At 43.0% G+C, this 14,419-nt stretch overlaps 1 protein-coding gene across 2 annotated transcripts; it reads left to right on the forward strand.

Moving 5' to 3' along the window:
* Positions 1–677: 677 nt before the first annotated feature.
* On the forward strand, positions 678–8,810 carry HSD3B2 (hydroxy-delta-5-steroid dehydrogenase, 3 beta- and steroid delta-isomerase 2). Of its 2 annotated transcripts, none has more exons than XM_011982252.1 (4): positions 678–866; positions 1,107–1,337; positions 5,296–5,460; positions 7,571–8,810. In XM_011982252.1, exons 2-4 carry the CDS (start codon positions 1,193–1,195, stop codon positions 8,380–8,382), a joined length of 1,122 nt encoding a protein of 373 aa, XP_011837642.1. In that variant the 5' UTR covers positions 678–866; positions 1,107–1,192; the 3' UTR covers positions 8,383–8,810. The 2 variants fall into 2 exon arrangements, with proteins under 2 accessions (XP_011837642.1, XP_011837635.1); XM_011982245.1 differs by having other exon boundaries at positions 860–978.
* The last annotated feature ends 5,609 nt before the right edge of the window (positions 8,811–14,419 follow it).

Consider the following 14,419-nt stretch of genomic DNA (forward strand, 5'->3'; position numbering starts at 1 on the left):
GCAGAAAAAAACTTTCTGGAGTGAAGGAAATGGCTTATATCTTCTTTTTGGTGGTACTTACATGGACATATATAACTGTCAAGGTTCATTGACACTGAACACTTAAGTGTATACACTGAACACTTAAGATCTGGGTCTTGTAATGCATGTAAACTACATCTCTATTTTGTTAAGTAGAGAAAGGTGTCTTGGGGGGTTTATGGCAGTGGTGTTTGGGCAGACTGGGGCATAGGTTTCAGAAGCATTCACAGCATCTTCAGTTCAACAATTTGCTAAGAATGTTTTTGCAGCCAAAAATATAAGATAAGTGCAAATATCTATGATTAGAGTCACTGGGCATGCCATATAATTAATTCGTTATCACTAGATACCTTTCCTTCAATGAGGTTCTTCCATTAGGAACTCAGAGCTCTCCAGAGAAAAATTGCAATTGAGGTTTGGATATATTGGGTGGAAAAGAAAGTCACCTCACATAAAACTTAGTGATTGGAGCTGTCACCATTGTAAATTTCTAAACTTTGCAAGACAGCAGCAACATTTCAAATGACATTCTGAGAGAGGCGATAATGGGCTAACATAGATGTCCCTCCAGGTGGAATTACTGCACAAGGACAATTACATTGCCCTTGGAGACATCTCCCAGTTTGGTTTAAGTTCACAGATTGCGGATCCCAGACAGCTGGTATCAACTGACCAGTGTTCTGTTAAGGCTAAACCCAAGACTCTTTATCACACTGCGGCCTTGAGATTGGACTTCTCTTCCTGTTCCTGAGAAGAATTAGAGATACAACCTAAAGGTCACTATTATTCTGAGAAAAGGGATCCTGGAGGAGGAGGGAGCAATGAGTATGTGGCAGGAGTTCAAGGTGACAAGGGCTGAGCCAGAAGCCACAGAGCATAAAGCTCCGGTCCTTCCTCCAGGGATGAGGCAATGAGGACTCCGACTCCTCTGTCCAGTTTTTAACAATCTAACTTACGGTTAGAGCTTTTTCCTTTTCTTTCAACTACTCCTGGCAGTAGTGGGGTCATGGAATTTTTGTAAAAAATGGGGTGGAGGAAAATAAGGCATCTGTGTGAGTGTATAACCATTTTACCTCTGTTTTTAGTCCTCTTCTGGGTCACACTAGAATCAGATCTGCTCCCCAGCATCTTCTGTTTCCTGGCGAGTGATTCCTGCTACTTTGGATTGGCCATGACGGGCTGGAGCTGCCTTGTGACAGGAGCAGGAGGGTTTCTGGGTCAGAGGATCGTCCGCCTCTTGGTGGAGGAGAAGGAGCTGAAGGAGATCAGGGCGTTGGACAAGGCCTTCAGACCAGAGCTGAGGGAGGAATTTTCCAGTAAGTAACCTTGAGTCATGGGTCTGTGGCTCCATCTTAAACTCCGCACGGGTGTGGGGAGGTTGACCTTGTCTAACAAGTGAAGGAAAGTTGTAGCCTAATGAAAGCCAATCGCACATCTAAAGTCATCAGAAAGGAAAAAGTATAAAATGGTATAGTGTGAAAGATACTGGATAGGGTGTCCAGAGACTGGATTCTGGCCCTGACCCAGAACTTGAGGGGCAGCCATGTCAGCCTCAAGGCCCCTTTTCTTCTCTTCTCGAAAGTCACACATGAGTTCTCTTTCTTGTCTACAACTCTTATGTTCTGAAGCTTTTTGTCTTGGCAATTGCTGTGCAACATTCACAAAGGGCACCATTTACCTGGAGACCTCACCAGTGGGTCCCTGCCTCTCTAGACTGCCCCAGGCTTTGTTTCATTTTATAACTTCTTTAGCATCTTTAGTGAAGGCAAAACAAAAGGAAGTGAAGGTACAGATGTGTGTGTAAGTGGATGTGTGTGTAAGTGGATGTGTGTGTCAAAGAGAGAAAGAAAATGAGGGGGAAAGCAAATCAGAGACAGAGAATGAGAAAGAGAATGAATGAGAAAGGTAGTGTGAGAGAGAGAGAGCATCAGCAAGAGAGAGAGAGCGAGAGTGAGAGAGATCATCAGTGAGAGAGAGAAAGAGAGCGTGCACAGGTGCACAACACAGAGCAGAGACAGAGTAAGAGGCAGTATGAGGCCAGCATGCCTCATTTATATTTCTCATATATAGCTTTTTTTAAAAAACCATTTGTCTCTGTTGCTCAATACCCCAAAGAAATTGACTGCAGATTTTGCTGTAGTAACTCTTTGTGCAAATAATCCTGTGAGGAAGGTAGAAAAGGGGTCACCTCCAACTGGACAATGAACCCATCAAGTTCTGGAAACATAAAGTAACTTGCCAAAAACAGCTGATTAATGTGTAGCAGAGCTCAGACCAGAGCTTCATTCCGGAGGCTTCATCACTTGACCCTGGGGCTAATCCTTGGCAAAGTAGGTTTTCAGTCTCTCCCTTTGCCTCTCTGTGTGCCCCAAACCAATTCCCTGTCCTCTTTCCAGATGTTTGCTCTTTCCCAATAAACTGCTACACATTCTGATTTCTGTGCTTTTGTTTACTTGTTCCTTTTATGGAATGTACACCCTCCACTCTAACACCCCTACTCTAACCGTCTATCCAGGGGACTGGGTGAACTATGTGTCTTCATGCAGGTTCTGGCTGCCTAGAAGGTCCTTCCCTGTTTACACAGAAGTTGCCCTTGACACTCTATTCTTCTTTCACTCTTCTCTGACCTCTTCAAATGTCCAATTTCCACCACTCTCTGTTCTAATAGTGTCTTTGAAAAACAAATATTAACAAATGACAAATATTAAATGTTTGTACTCCTTATATCTCAGCAATATTTGCAATCTAACATCTGATACCAGGAAAAAGCAATGCTCAGCCTAGAGGAACAGTTTTCCTATGGTGAAAATGCAGGGGATATAATGGATGGGCAGAGGTCTGTATGAAGATAAAAGCAGAGAATCCTTTCAGTGTTCTTTCTGTGCCCAGGCACTGTGCTAAACGTTTTGTATGTGCAGACTCATTACTCCTCATAACAACCCTATGAGATCGGTAATATTATTATCCTCCTTTTTTTATAGGTGAGGAGACAGGCACAGAGAGATTAACCAACTTGTCCAAGGTCCTACAGTTAGATTATGGCGAAACTGGATTTGAACCCAGGCAGTCTAGTGCAGCGTCGGTGCCCTTAAGCAGTAGTTTGTCTAGCAGCTTCTCTGAGCCTCCCTCCAGCCCAACACACACCACAAAAGCAACTGCATTTAGTCTACATGAAACACTTGCCAAGTCCACAGTGCCTTGGAGAAGGAGGGAGCTACGGCTCCATCAAAGAAGTTCCCTTTTCTGGTCTCTCTAGATCCCTGGGGACTCACTGGGGAAGAGTCATTTTCTATCAGCTTTGGACTTCTTCCGCTTTGAGATGGTAATTCCTTTGAGCCAGTCTGTCTAAAGTCGGCAGTAAAGGAGAAGCAGAGAAAGGGAGTAGAAAAGGTAGAGGTGGAAATACAACCAGAGAAAATTCCAGTCTCGGGCTCACATCCACCTCCTTCCCAGCAGCCTCTTCCCTGACTCCACCATTGCAGGGCCTTCTTGGAGTTGCCTGACAGTGGGAAGGGGCTGGGAGTAGACAAAACAAGGCAGAAGCATCAGGAGAGCAAATGGTCCTGCCTGTACCCCAGGAAGGAATTTCTCCAGCCTATAATTTTTCATTCCGAATTTTGTTCTCACTGTTCTTTGACCTTTGTTGGCAATTTCAGTTAAACTGGCTTATTCTTACTCTCTCAGAAAAGCTGATTCTAAACAGCTATTCCTGCACCTGGGGTACAGGGTCTAAAAATGGCAGGTGGGATGGGCAGATTTGAGCCTTCACTAGAAAATTGACTTTAGATCTGTCCCTTAACCTCTCTGAGCCTAAGTTTCCTCACCAATAAAGTAGGACTCAGAATAGCTACCTCACGAGATAGCTGTAAAGGGAAAGAAGCAAGCTGTGGGCCGTATGCAGATTATAAAGCACAAATGAGAGTAGAGTATTTATCTGAGCTCCATGTAGCATGGTGTTCATTTTGGGGCTAATTCCAGGTGACAACTTTACCGGCAGCGTTACTGCCTGGAGATTTCAGAGGAGCCTGAAGATATGGATGTTATATCTGCTGCCCTTGGCTAGACACTAGACAGCTGAGATGTTAGTTCATCAGTGGCTAACTCATTTTCCGCATTGCTATCTGCTTTTTATGATAACTGATAAAAATTTCTCAATGAAATTCATCATTTAAGCCCATCTGCAATTCCTGAGTAATGGCTCCACTCTCCTCCCAATTGCCCAAGCAGGAAACCATAGGGGTGATTTTGTCTCCTTTTCCTCTCAGCCCAGATCCAGTAGGTACCAGGACCTTCAAGGTAAGGTCTGAAATTCAAACCTGGTGTATCTCTCCCCTCCTCTGCTTCCACTGCTGAACCCTGCCTCCAGCCCACGTCTAAACTTTGGCACAGACATTCTGATTAATCTCTTGATCACCTGGATTTCTCATATACCCTATACTAGTCCGTTTTATATCCTCAAGTCAAGGTAAACTTCCTATGCCACCACTCTGCGTCTGTTTCTCTTGTATTATTATTATTATTAATATTTTGAGACAGGGTCTTTCTGTGCCACCGAGTCTGGTGTGCAGTGGCATGATCTTAATTCACTGCAACCTCTGCCTCCCGGACTCCATCCATCCTCCTGCTTCAGGTTTGTGATTACCTGGGACTATAGGCATGTGCCATCATGCCGGGCTAATTTTTGTAATTTTAGTAAAGACAGAGTTTTGCCATGTTTTGCAGCCTGACCCCCACCTCCAGAAATCAAGTGATTCACCACCTCAGAGTCACAAAGAGCTGGAATTACAGGCATGAGCCACTGCGCCCAGCCTGTTTCTCTACTGATTCCAACATAAATAAGGGTTTTTCTTTGACATGGTGCTGGAGACCCAAAATCATAATTCTATACATGATTCCTCATTACCTACAGAATTAAATTCAAACTTTCCCTCTTATACCCAACTCTCCACAATCACTCTATTCTCCATAAAAAATTTGGTGAGTCTCCCATGACTCTAGCAATGCTTATATTCCAGGGACGTGTGACAGTTCACTTCTCACATTACTTTTCTGGAATAAGATGGGGTAGAAACAGATGTTTGCTCTTTCCCAATAAACTGCTACACATGCTGATTTCTGTGCTTTTGTTTGCTTGTTCCTTTTATGGAATGTACACCCTCCACTCTAACACCCCGCTCTAACCATCCTTGAACACCTATGTAACATCACCTTTATCAGAAAACTTCCCAACCAGATCCAGAAAGCTTTCCAATGACCTGACCTGTGTTCACACAGAGCTCCAGAACAAGACCAAGCTGACTGTACTGGAAGGAGACATTCTGGATGAGCCATTCCTGAAGAGAGCCTGCCAGGACGTCTCGGTCGTCATCCACACCGCCTGTATCATTGATGTCTTTGGTGTCACTCACAGAGAGTCCATCATGAACGTCAATGTGAAAGGTACGGTAGCCTGGGGAGGAGATGAAGCAAGTTGGTTAAATGAGGTTCAGAAAGAAGGACAAGAAAGGGAAGAGAAGTCACTCCACTGAACACCTGCTGAGCTCTGGGCCAAGTGCCTTTGCTGATCACTACTGACTGGGGAGTTCAAGGCTGGTATCCTCAGTTTTTTAGATGAGAAAACTAGGGCTGAGAGACAGCAAGTAACTTTTCCAAGGCCCCACAGTTAAGTAAGTAAGTAGGAGCATTAGACTTTAAACTCACTCTTGTGTGACTCCAAAGGCTGTGGAAGCTCTTTCTACTGTGGCCCCAATCAAAAGTCAACTAAATTCCAACTTCAAACTCATGATATCCAGCTACTCCTTGGCTCCCTGGGCCAGAATCAGACCTTCCAGGTGCCACCATAGTCATCATTTTGAACCTTGTGCACAGGCTGATGAGAACATTCAGAGCCCTCCTGCCCACCTCAAAGAAGAAGTCCTCTCGAGAGAACTAGCGAAGCTGGTTCACAGAGGTCTGTCAGGACAGAATTATCCAGCACACGCCTTCCCACAATATTTTCTTAACAATAAGAGTTTCCCAGTATCAAGAATACAATCTCTTCAGCTCACCACAGGGCCTACTATTACAGAGCCATTTCCAGCCAGGTGCCCAAAGTGCACCCTCATTTGATCCACATTTTTTTAAGGAATCTTGCCATGCAGTCTCACCCTCTGACTCCCAGAGCCCAGTTCTCTTCAAACCACAGCACCCCACCGCTGGCCTGGCCCTCCACATTCAGTCTACTCAAATTCTTATAAAGCAACTAATTGCTTTTGAGTCTCCAGCACTACCAAAAAAAAAAAAAACCCTTACCAGTTTCTACATAGCCATACCCCTAAGTACCACTACAGTTCAAGGAGTGTGCTAAGAGTAAAGAGTTTTTTGTTTTAATGTTGACTTTCCACAGCTCCCAAAAACAGGGGATAAGAAATGACAGGGGGAGTGTTAGAGGCATCTATTTCTTAAAACCATTATCACTCCCAGGCTTAGAAAATGCTTCACAATGATGGCCATTTCATGAGGCTGTCTCTCCAGAAAATCAAATTGCACAGAGACTTTAAAAAGGGCTAAGATACAAAAATAAGTAAATAAAAAATGATCATTTGCCTAGGAAATCCCTTCCTTCTTCAAGGGAAGGCACTCCAGATACCTCCATGAGCTTTGCTTCCACACAGCTCAGGACATGCTGACAGGTCCCCCCAGTGCAGGTGTTACCAGAAGAGGGCACACTCCTCTCCCCAGTTCTCCACTAGGCTCCACAGCAAACGCCAGGGCAGGGTTTAAAGGAAGGTTTATCACCCCCACTTTACATAACTAGGTAAACAGAGTCATCGCCAGAATTGGGAGCTGCTTTCCCAGGGAACACACAATCAGGAAAAAGAGTGTGGGTTTCCAGCATCTCCCCACAACCCACTCTTTGCTCAATGACTCCAGAGATGGTCTTTGTAACAAAGTTTTATTAATCCATTGCAAAATGAGAAAAATACCATCAATTCTATGTATATCTAAGAATGTATATTGCCTATATTCAACTGTGAGTTTGTGTGTGTAATGCAAATTCTTTCACTGTCCTTTCTTGCCTAAGGACTGACTGGGACTGTTCATATTCTCAGAGTATAGTCTCCTGATTTTTAGACTTTAAATGATCTGTCTTTAATTGTATTGATGACAAATCATACTTTTTCAATATTCTTACTTGGCAAAATATAAAGTGATTACCCTAGGTCCTTTTCCAAAATTAAAGTATATATATATATATATGCGTATATATATATATGCGTATATATATATATACACACACACACACCCCACACACAAACATAGGTCTATGAAACCCAAAAGTTTAGAAATTCTTGCTTTCTAGAACCCAAATGTCAGTTTCTTTTTATTTTTGTGTTTTTCCTATGGCTGTATCATGACCCAATCTCAGTCAGAGCCACAGAAGAATGCACCCTGAGTCTGTTATAACCACTGCACTTGGGGGTGGGGAGTGGGGCACATGGATCTGTGCACGTGGTTGCAGCTTCTTTGGGATATTTCCTGACACTGACATCATGCTCTTCCTGGGCAGGTACCCAGCTCCTGTTGGAGGCCTGTGTCCAAGCCAGTGTGCCAGTCTTCATCTACACCAGTACCCTAGAGGTAGCCGGGCCCAACTCCTACAAGGAAATCATCCAGAACGGCCATGAAGAAGAGCCTCTGGAGAACACATGGCCTGCTCCATACCCATACAGCAAAAAGCTTGCTGAGAAGGCTGTGCTGGCAGCCAATGGGTGGACTCTGAAAAACGGTGGCACCTTGTACACTTGTGCCTTAAGACCCATGTATATCTATGGGGAAGGAGGCCCATTCCTTTCTGCCAGTATAAATGAGGCCCTGAACAACAATGGGATCCTGTCAAGTGTTGGCAAGTTCTCCACTGTCAACCCAGTCTATGTTGGCAACGTGGCCTGGGCTCACATTCTGGCCTTGAGGGCCCTGCGGGACCCCAAGAAGGCCCCAAGTGTCCAAGGACAGTTCTATTACATCTCAGATGACACGCCTCACCAAAGCTATGATAACCTTAATTACATCCTGAGCAAAGAGTTTGGCCTCTGCCTTGATTCCAGATGGAGCCTTCCTTTAGCCCTAATGTACTGGATTGGCTTCCTGCTGGAAGTAGTGAGCTTCCTACTCAGCCCAGTTTACTCCTATCAACCGCCCTTCAACCGCCACACGGTGACATTGTCAAATAGCGTGTTCACCTTCTCTTACAAGAAGGCTCAGCAAGATCTGGCGTATAAGCCGCTCTACAGCTGGGAGGAAGCCAAGCAGAAAACCGTGGAGTGGGTTGGTTCCCTTGTGGACCGGCACAAGGAGACCCTGAAGTCCAAGACTCAGTGATTTAAGGATGACAGAGATGTGCATATGGGTGTTGATAGGAGATGTCATCAAGCTCCACCCTCCTGGCTTCTTACAGAAGGTGACAAGGGCACAAGCCCAGGTCCTGCTGCCTCCCTTTCACACAATGCCCAACTTATTGTCTTCTTCATGTCATCAAAATCTGCACAGTCACTGGCCCAACCAGAAGCTTTCTGTCCTAATCATACGCCAGAGGACAGACAATATGATTTGCTGTTACCCAATCTCAGTGGCTGATTCTGAATGACTGTGGTTACTTTTAACTTGAGGTTCTCTTTTGACTAATGGAGCTAATAGAGCTCCATTTCCCCTCTTAAATGAGAAAGCATTTCTTTTCTCTTTCATCTCCTATTACTTCACACAGTTCAATGTAAAGAGCAATAAATGTTTTAATGCTTAACCTGGAGAGAGGCATGGTTTCTGTTAATACATACTTTCATCCTTTTCCTTTCATTTGCAACTATCACCGTCTCCAACTTAGAAGAGTAGCATGAAACCGGGGTTGCGGAGTGGGCAGAGTAGTGGGAGGTACAGAAAGGGCAGATGAATACTGAATAAGCTCTACTATGTTTTAGGCATATATGAAATGACCTACATATGACTTATATTATCTCATTTAATACTCATCAGAAACCTGTCAATTGAGGAAAATGACAAGTCTCAATCATTTTAGGAGATTTATTTAAAGATGTGCCCAGGAGACAGGCCTATTCCTTTCTCCAAAGATGATTTGGAGGGCTCCAATTCAAAGGAGGAAAAGAGAGGGATATTGAGAAGCACACAGTTTTTATGTAAGGGGATAGTAGGAAAAAAATAGGCATTCATGCCTTCGGCTCAGTGAATCTGCATTGTTTACATAAGATGACATAAACAGTAGGGGCAGAGGGAAAATGCAGGGAATCTGCATTGTACATAAAATAACACAGACAAGATGGGGTAGGGGAACAATCAGATAGGCATTCATGACTGCACCTGTAGTGATAAGCTATCAATTTGCATTGCTGTGGTGAAGTTTTAACAGCTCACTAGGAAATTCCTTGTGGGCAAAATATGGGTGAAGCATGTAGCTTTTTATCTTGTAGCCATCTTATTTAGGCACCAAAAGGGGTAGGCAGGTTTGCATTACCCAGTTCCCAGCTTGATTTTTCCCTTTGGCTAAATGAGTTTGGGGTCCCATAATTTAATTTTTTTTTCACATTTTCCCCCTTTTTTTCTCTAAACTCTTTCAAAGTATTGCATTTTGAAAGAAATATGCGTTCCTGGCCTCTGGTTGCTTTTTTTTTTTTTTTTTTTTTTTTTTTTTTTTTGCTGGTTTCTCATGGCTAGGATGGTTTATTCCTAGAAGTTCAGGTCCCACGTCACTAGGAAGGCTCGTTCCTGGGAGGTTATGTCTCACCTTGCTAGGAAGGCTTATTCCTGGGAAGTCTTGTCCCATGAAGATACCAAAAAAAAAAAAAAAAAATGGAAGAAGGGAACATGAGAGGAAACCAGAAAGAGAGAGAGAGAGAAAAAAGAAAATACATAGGGACATAGGCCAGATTTACAGCAACAAAAGGAAAGCAAACCTGGAAGCTGGGTCGGAGTATATTACTGCCTCCTCAGTTAGAGCAATTCTTTAGGCCTTTTAGTTGCATGTTGACTTATATGTAAGCACATACCACAACAACATTGTAAGCAAAAACCGGATGGAACACAAATTATTACTATTATTCCTATTATAAACAATAGTTTCTACCACCGTGTTCCCCAGGATCCAAGCCAACCACTCAACCAATCGATTAGTGAGGGTTTTGGATCTGACATGTTGGTTACCTGGGTTTTCATATCAGTCATATGTTGCATTATGTTCTTTGATTCATCTGGAATATACACACAACATTTAGTTTTTATGATGACACAGGTCCCCTCTTGTGCTGTCATGAGTATCTAAAGTCATGATTTTGCAGCACAGCTTTCCTCATAAGCATAACCTCATTGTTTAGCTAGGGGATACACATGCAGCTATCATTCAGGGCCTTTTGGGTGTAATTCATAAAGGCCTCTCTATGCCTTGTAACATCTTCAATACCTATCTGTGGTATAAAGATTGAAGCTAAATGATCATGCCATTGGAATACTGAACACATCCAATGAGAGTGTAAACGAAAAAGGTTTGCTGGTTTTGGCAGGGTCTGAATTACTTGTCCTTGTGCCCAAGCATAACCTCGGGAACATCATCCCAACCACCTTGGAGGTAACTATGGCCATAAGTTAGTGCCACATAGCCAATATGTCCCATTTGGAGCTAGCCAATAAACATCTGGTTGCTGCACCCAATTGTTGGCATGCCAGTCAGCGTCTTATAATATGATAATGTGGTCTCAATGTTCTCCAGGTATCCACCCCATATCTCTCGTACTGTTTTGTTAAGTTGGCCAAAGAATGGGTGAGCCATATAAATCCATCCCAAATTTGTATTATTCCATTCTGAAAATGAGTCATTGTTTGAGGCATGGTTACCACCTTCTCTTTTAGTTGGGGAGATGCTAAAGTGAGAGCAAATGAGCTGGTCTTTTCCACTGAAAAACTTTTCCTATGTCCCTCGCTCTTAAGAGTGTTTTTAATGGGCCAACTATATATATATATTGTATTTTGTTATGGCAGCACTAAGAATACCAGACTGTTTCTGTGATGCAATACATTTTTGGTATTGTATCTAGTCCTGACCTTGGAAGGGGGATACTCACCATGGCAGGCCAGAGCCACTGGAGAGAGGCATGAGCCCACATATCCAGCAGGTGTCCTTCTGTAATCTGTCTGCATAATCCTGAGCCTATTGTAGAAATAGGTTTGTTTCATGGGCATCAGTAGCAAGAAGACCTAGGGATATATAATTAATAATAGCAAGGTTGTGAAATTCATTTTAGTTACTAACAGATGTTAGTTAAATTAGACAAAAGCAAGTGCCCTGTTCTGCATAAGACAGTAGTTGCCAGTATATCTAGGACAATCATTGTAATGGTTATTGTACAAGGAACATAGACATTTCTTTGTATACAGGCCTGGTCCTGTATCTTGGGTTTAAGCAGTCCACAATAGCTGTCATCTGCTTCTAATTTTGGGTTGAAGGTCAATGTTTAGTGAACTGGAGGTGAAGGTCTTTGGTGGAAGTTACAGTCCGCTCAGGAGATTGTGCCTTTTTAAAATGAGTGATGTGAATCCAAAAGTCTATACCCTCTAATTTTGTGGCACATGGATTAGTCAATAGTACCTGGTATGGGCCCTTCCATCAGGGTTGAAAGGAATTCTTTATTAGATGTCTTTTCCAATAGACAAAATTTCTGAGTTGCAGATTGTGACCAGGCATCTTATCTTCAGGGAGCACACTATGAAAGGAATTCCTTACCAAATCTTGGCATTTTTTAAGGTGGATAAAAAAAAGTCCCTCACAATATTGCAATCTATCTCCCTTGAGAAAAGTTGGATTCGTTATGTTTGTTCCCGTACACATGGGCCTTCCCACTATAATTTCTTAAGGGGACAATTGATGTTTTCCAAAAGGGGCTGATCAGAGTGTAAGCAGGAGTGCTTTGGACCAGGGGAGGAAAAATGCTTCTGTGAACTTAGCCGATTGGGTTTTAATTATTCCATTGGTCCTTTCCACCAGGCCTGAGGATTGGGGATGGTAGGCACAATGGAAATGTTGAAATATGGGCCAAATTTTACAAATACTTTGAATAACCTGGCCAGTAAAGTGAGTTCCCCTGTCATTGTGAAGTTCACCAGGGACTCCCCACAGTGGGATACTTTTTTCTAGTAGGATTTTTCCAACTGCCATGGCTGTTGCTTGCCTGCAGGGAAAAGATTCAACCCAATGGGAAAACATGCAGACTATTACTAAAACATACCTGTAACCTTGAGATGATGGCAGCTGGATAAAATCAAGGTGCCATACGTCAAGAGGTCCAGTGAGAAAGGAAAAATGACCCTGGGCCCCATGGAGGGGCTTTCGTGGGTTACATTTGGGACAAATAACAAGAGTAAACTTTTTGTGCCACTGTGAAGGATGGTTTCCAGTAATATTGTTTACATTAGGATATTATTTTATCTGGATTCCAATGGCTTAGACTATGAACATATTCCATAAGGGGCACCTGACATCCAATTAGAATAGTGGATTTATTATTAGGTCCACATCATATTTCAGTTTTGGGAGACAAGTATTCCCCTGCCTGTTTCCAAGTAGATTTCTCTCTTGTAGGAGCTATGCTCTGGGTTTCTTTCAACATGTTTCTAAGTGTTTTGGGGTTTTATGGCCATTTCTTGTACTGGGGCTTGTGGCTTGGATGCTGCTCTTTTAGCTATAGTGTCAGCCAATTGGTTACCTGACTTTCTGTGGTGTCTAATTTTGAGTGACCTGGGATTTTTATAATTGCCAAACATTTGGGTTTTAAAATAGCTTCTAACAGCTCTCATAATTGGTGTCCATTATTTTATGGGTTTTCCTGAGGAGGTTCAATATCCTCTCTCTTTCCATAGCATCCCAAAGTCATGAGCAACCCCAAAAGCATAGTGGCTGTCAGTGTAAATGTTTGCAGCCCTGTCTTTTGCCAATTGACAAACTTGGATCAGGGAAATCAATTCGGCCACTTGAGCTGATCTGGCTTGGGGAAGAAGACTGGCTTCAATTACCTCTGCTACGGAAACCACAGCATATCCTCCTCTAAAATTTCCTTCCTCTCCTCTTAAATAACACCCATCTGTATATGATTCTATCTCAGTATTATCCAGTGGGGTCTCTTATAGGTCTGTTCTGGGGGTGAGAAGTTGGTCAATCATCAGAACATAGTCATTAGGGGTTTTATTGGAAGAGCCTGTCAAGGGAGTGGTTGCATTCGGATTATTACAGAGGGAAACAGTAATATTGGGAAATGATAAAAGCAAAATTTCATAAGAGGCTAACCAGTTGACAGATGTTGAGTATGATGAGAGTTGAGAAGGGTCTTAAGAGAATGTGGCACAAAAATGGTAATGGGGGAACCCATAATTATTTCTTCAACAGAGTTGTACAGAAGGGCCATGGCTGCTATTGATCTCACACAGGAGGCAGCCCTCAAGCCACAGGGTCCAGCTGTTGGCTATAATAGCCTATAGGTCTCTGATGATCACCATGTTTCTGGGATCAGTATCCTGCATGCAGTACCTCCAGTTTCATATACGAAAAGGGAGAAAGGCAATAGTTTGGGTATCCTAATGCTGGGGCATTAGTTAGAATTTCCTTTATTTGTTGTACAGCTGATTGTCCCTCTGAAGTCCACATGACGGGATCAGGTTGTTCATTTTTTAGGTATGCATACAGAGGTTACGCCATAAGGGAGAAATTTGGTATCCAGTTTCTACAACAGGTTGGCAGGCCCAAAAATCCTCTAAGTTGCTTCATAGTGATGGGCATTGGAAAAGCTAAAATTCCTCTCACTCTGTCAGGGTTAATACTCAGTCCTTTGAGATAATATGCCCCAAATACTTAATGTGTGGCAAGCATAGCTGAAATTTGTCTTTGGACACTTTGTGTCCTTTGGTGGCTGTTTGAGTAAATACAGACTATCTTCCTGGGAGGAAGATAGTATGCCTGAACAAAGGAGAAGGTCCTCCATGTACTGGGTGAAGGTTGAGCCCTGGGGAAAAATTAAATCCTCTTAATCAGCTTTTAATATTTGGGAAAAGTAAGTGGGACTTCCTGTATACGCTTGGGGCATTGTAGTCCACATATATTGCCATTTTTTCCAAGTAAAGGCAAACAAATGCTGGCTGTCTGGATCTGCAGGAATACTAAAAAAAAAAAAAAAAAAAAAAGGCACGGCGGAAATCCACAGCTGAGAAATACTGGTTGGTAGTGGCTACTGCTGATAGAAGGGTATGTGGTTCGGGGACTACTGAGTGCCTGGGTATTACAATATTGTTAATTGCCCTCAAGTCATGCACAAATCTTTATCCTCTCCCGCTTGGATGTTTTACAGGAAAGCATCCAATGGCTGTTGCA

This window comes from Mandrillus leucophaeus, unplaced genomic scaffold, assembly GCF_000951045.1.
Source record: "Mandrillus leucophaeus isolate KB7577 unplaced genomic scaffold, Mleu.le_1.0 Scaffold1054, whole genome shotgun sequence".
Classification (NCBI taxonomy): Eukaryota; Metazoa; Chordata; class Mammalia; order Primates; family Cercopithecidae; genus Mandrillus; species Mandrillus leucophaeus.

Bases quoted from the DNA above. Each gene is read 5' to 3' on its own strand.
- HSD3B2 (XM_011982252.1), top strand. From the start codon at position 1,193: ATGACGGGCTGGAGCTGCCTTGTGACAGGAGCAGGAGGGTTTCTGGGT. The intron at 1,338-5,295 runs GTAAGTAACCTT...GTGTTCACACAG, and splicing joins GCTGAGGGAGGAATTTTCCA to AGCTCCAGAACAAGACCAAG. The intron at 5,461-7,570 runs GTACGGTAGCCT...CTTCCTGGGCAG, and splicing joins CATGAACGTCAATGTGAAAG to GTACCCAGCTCCTGTTGGAG.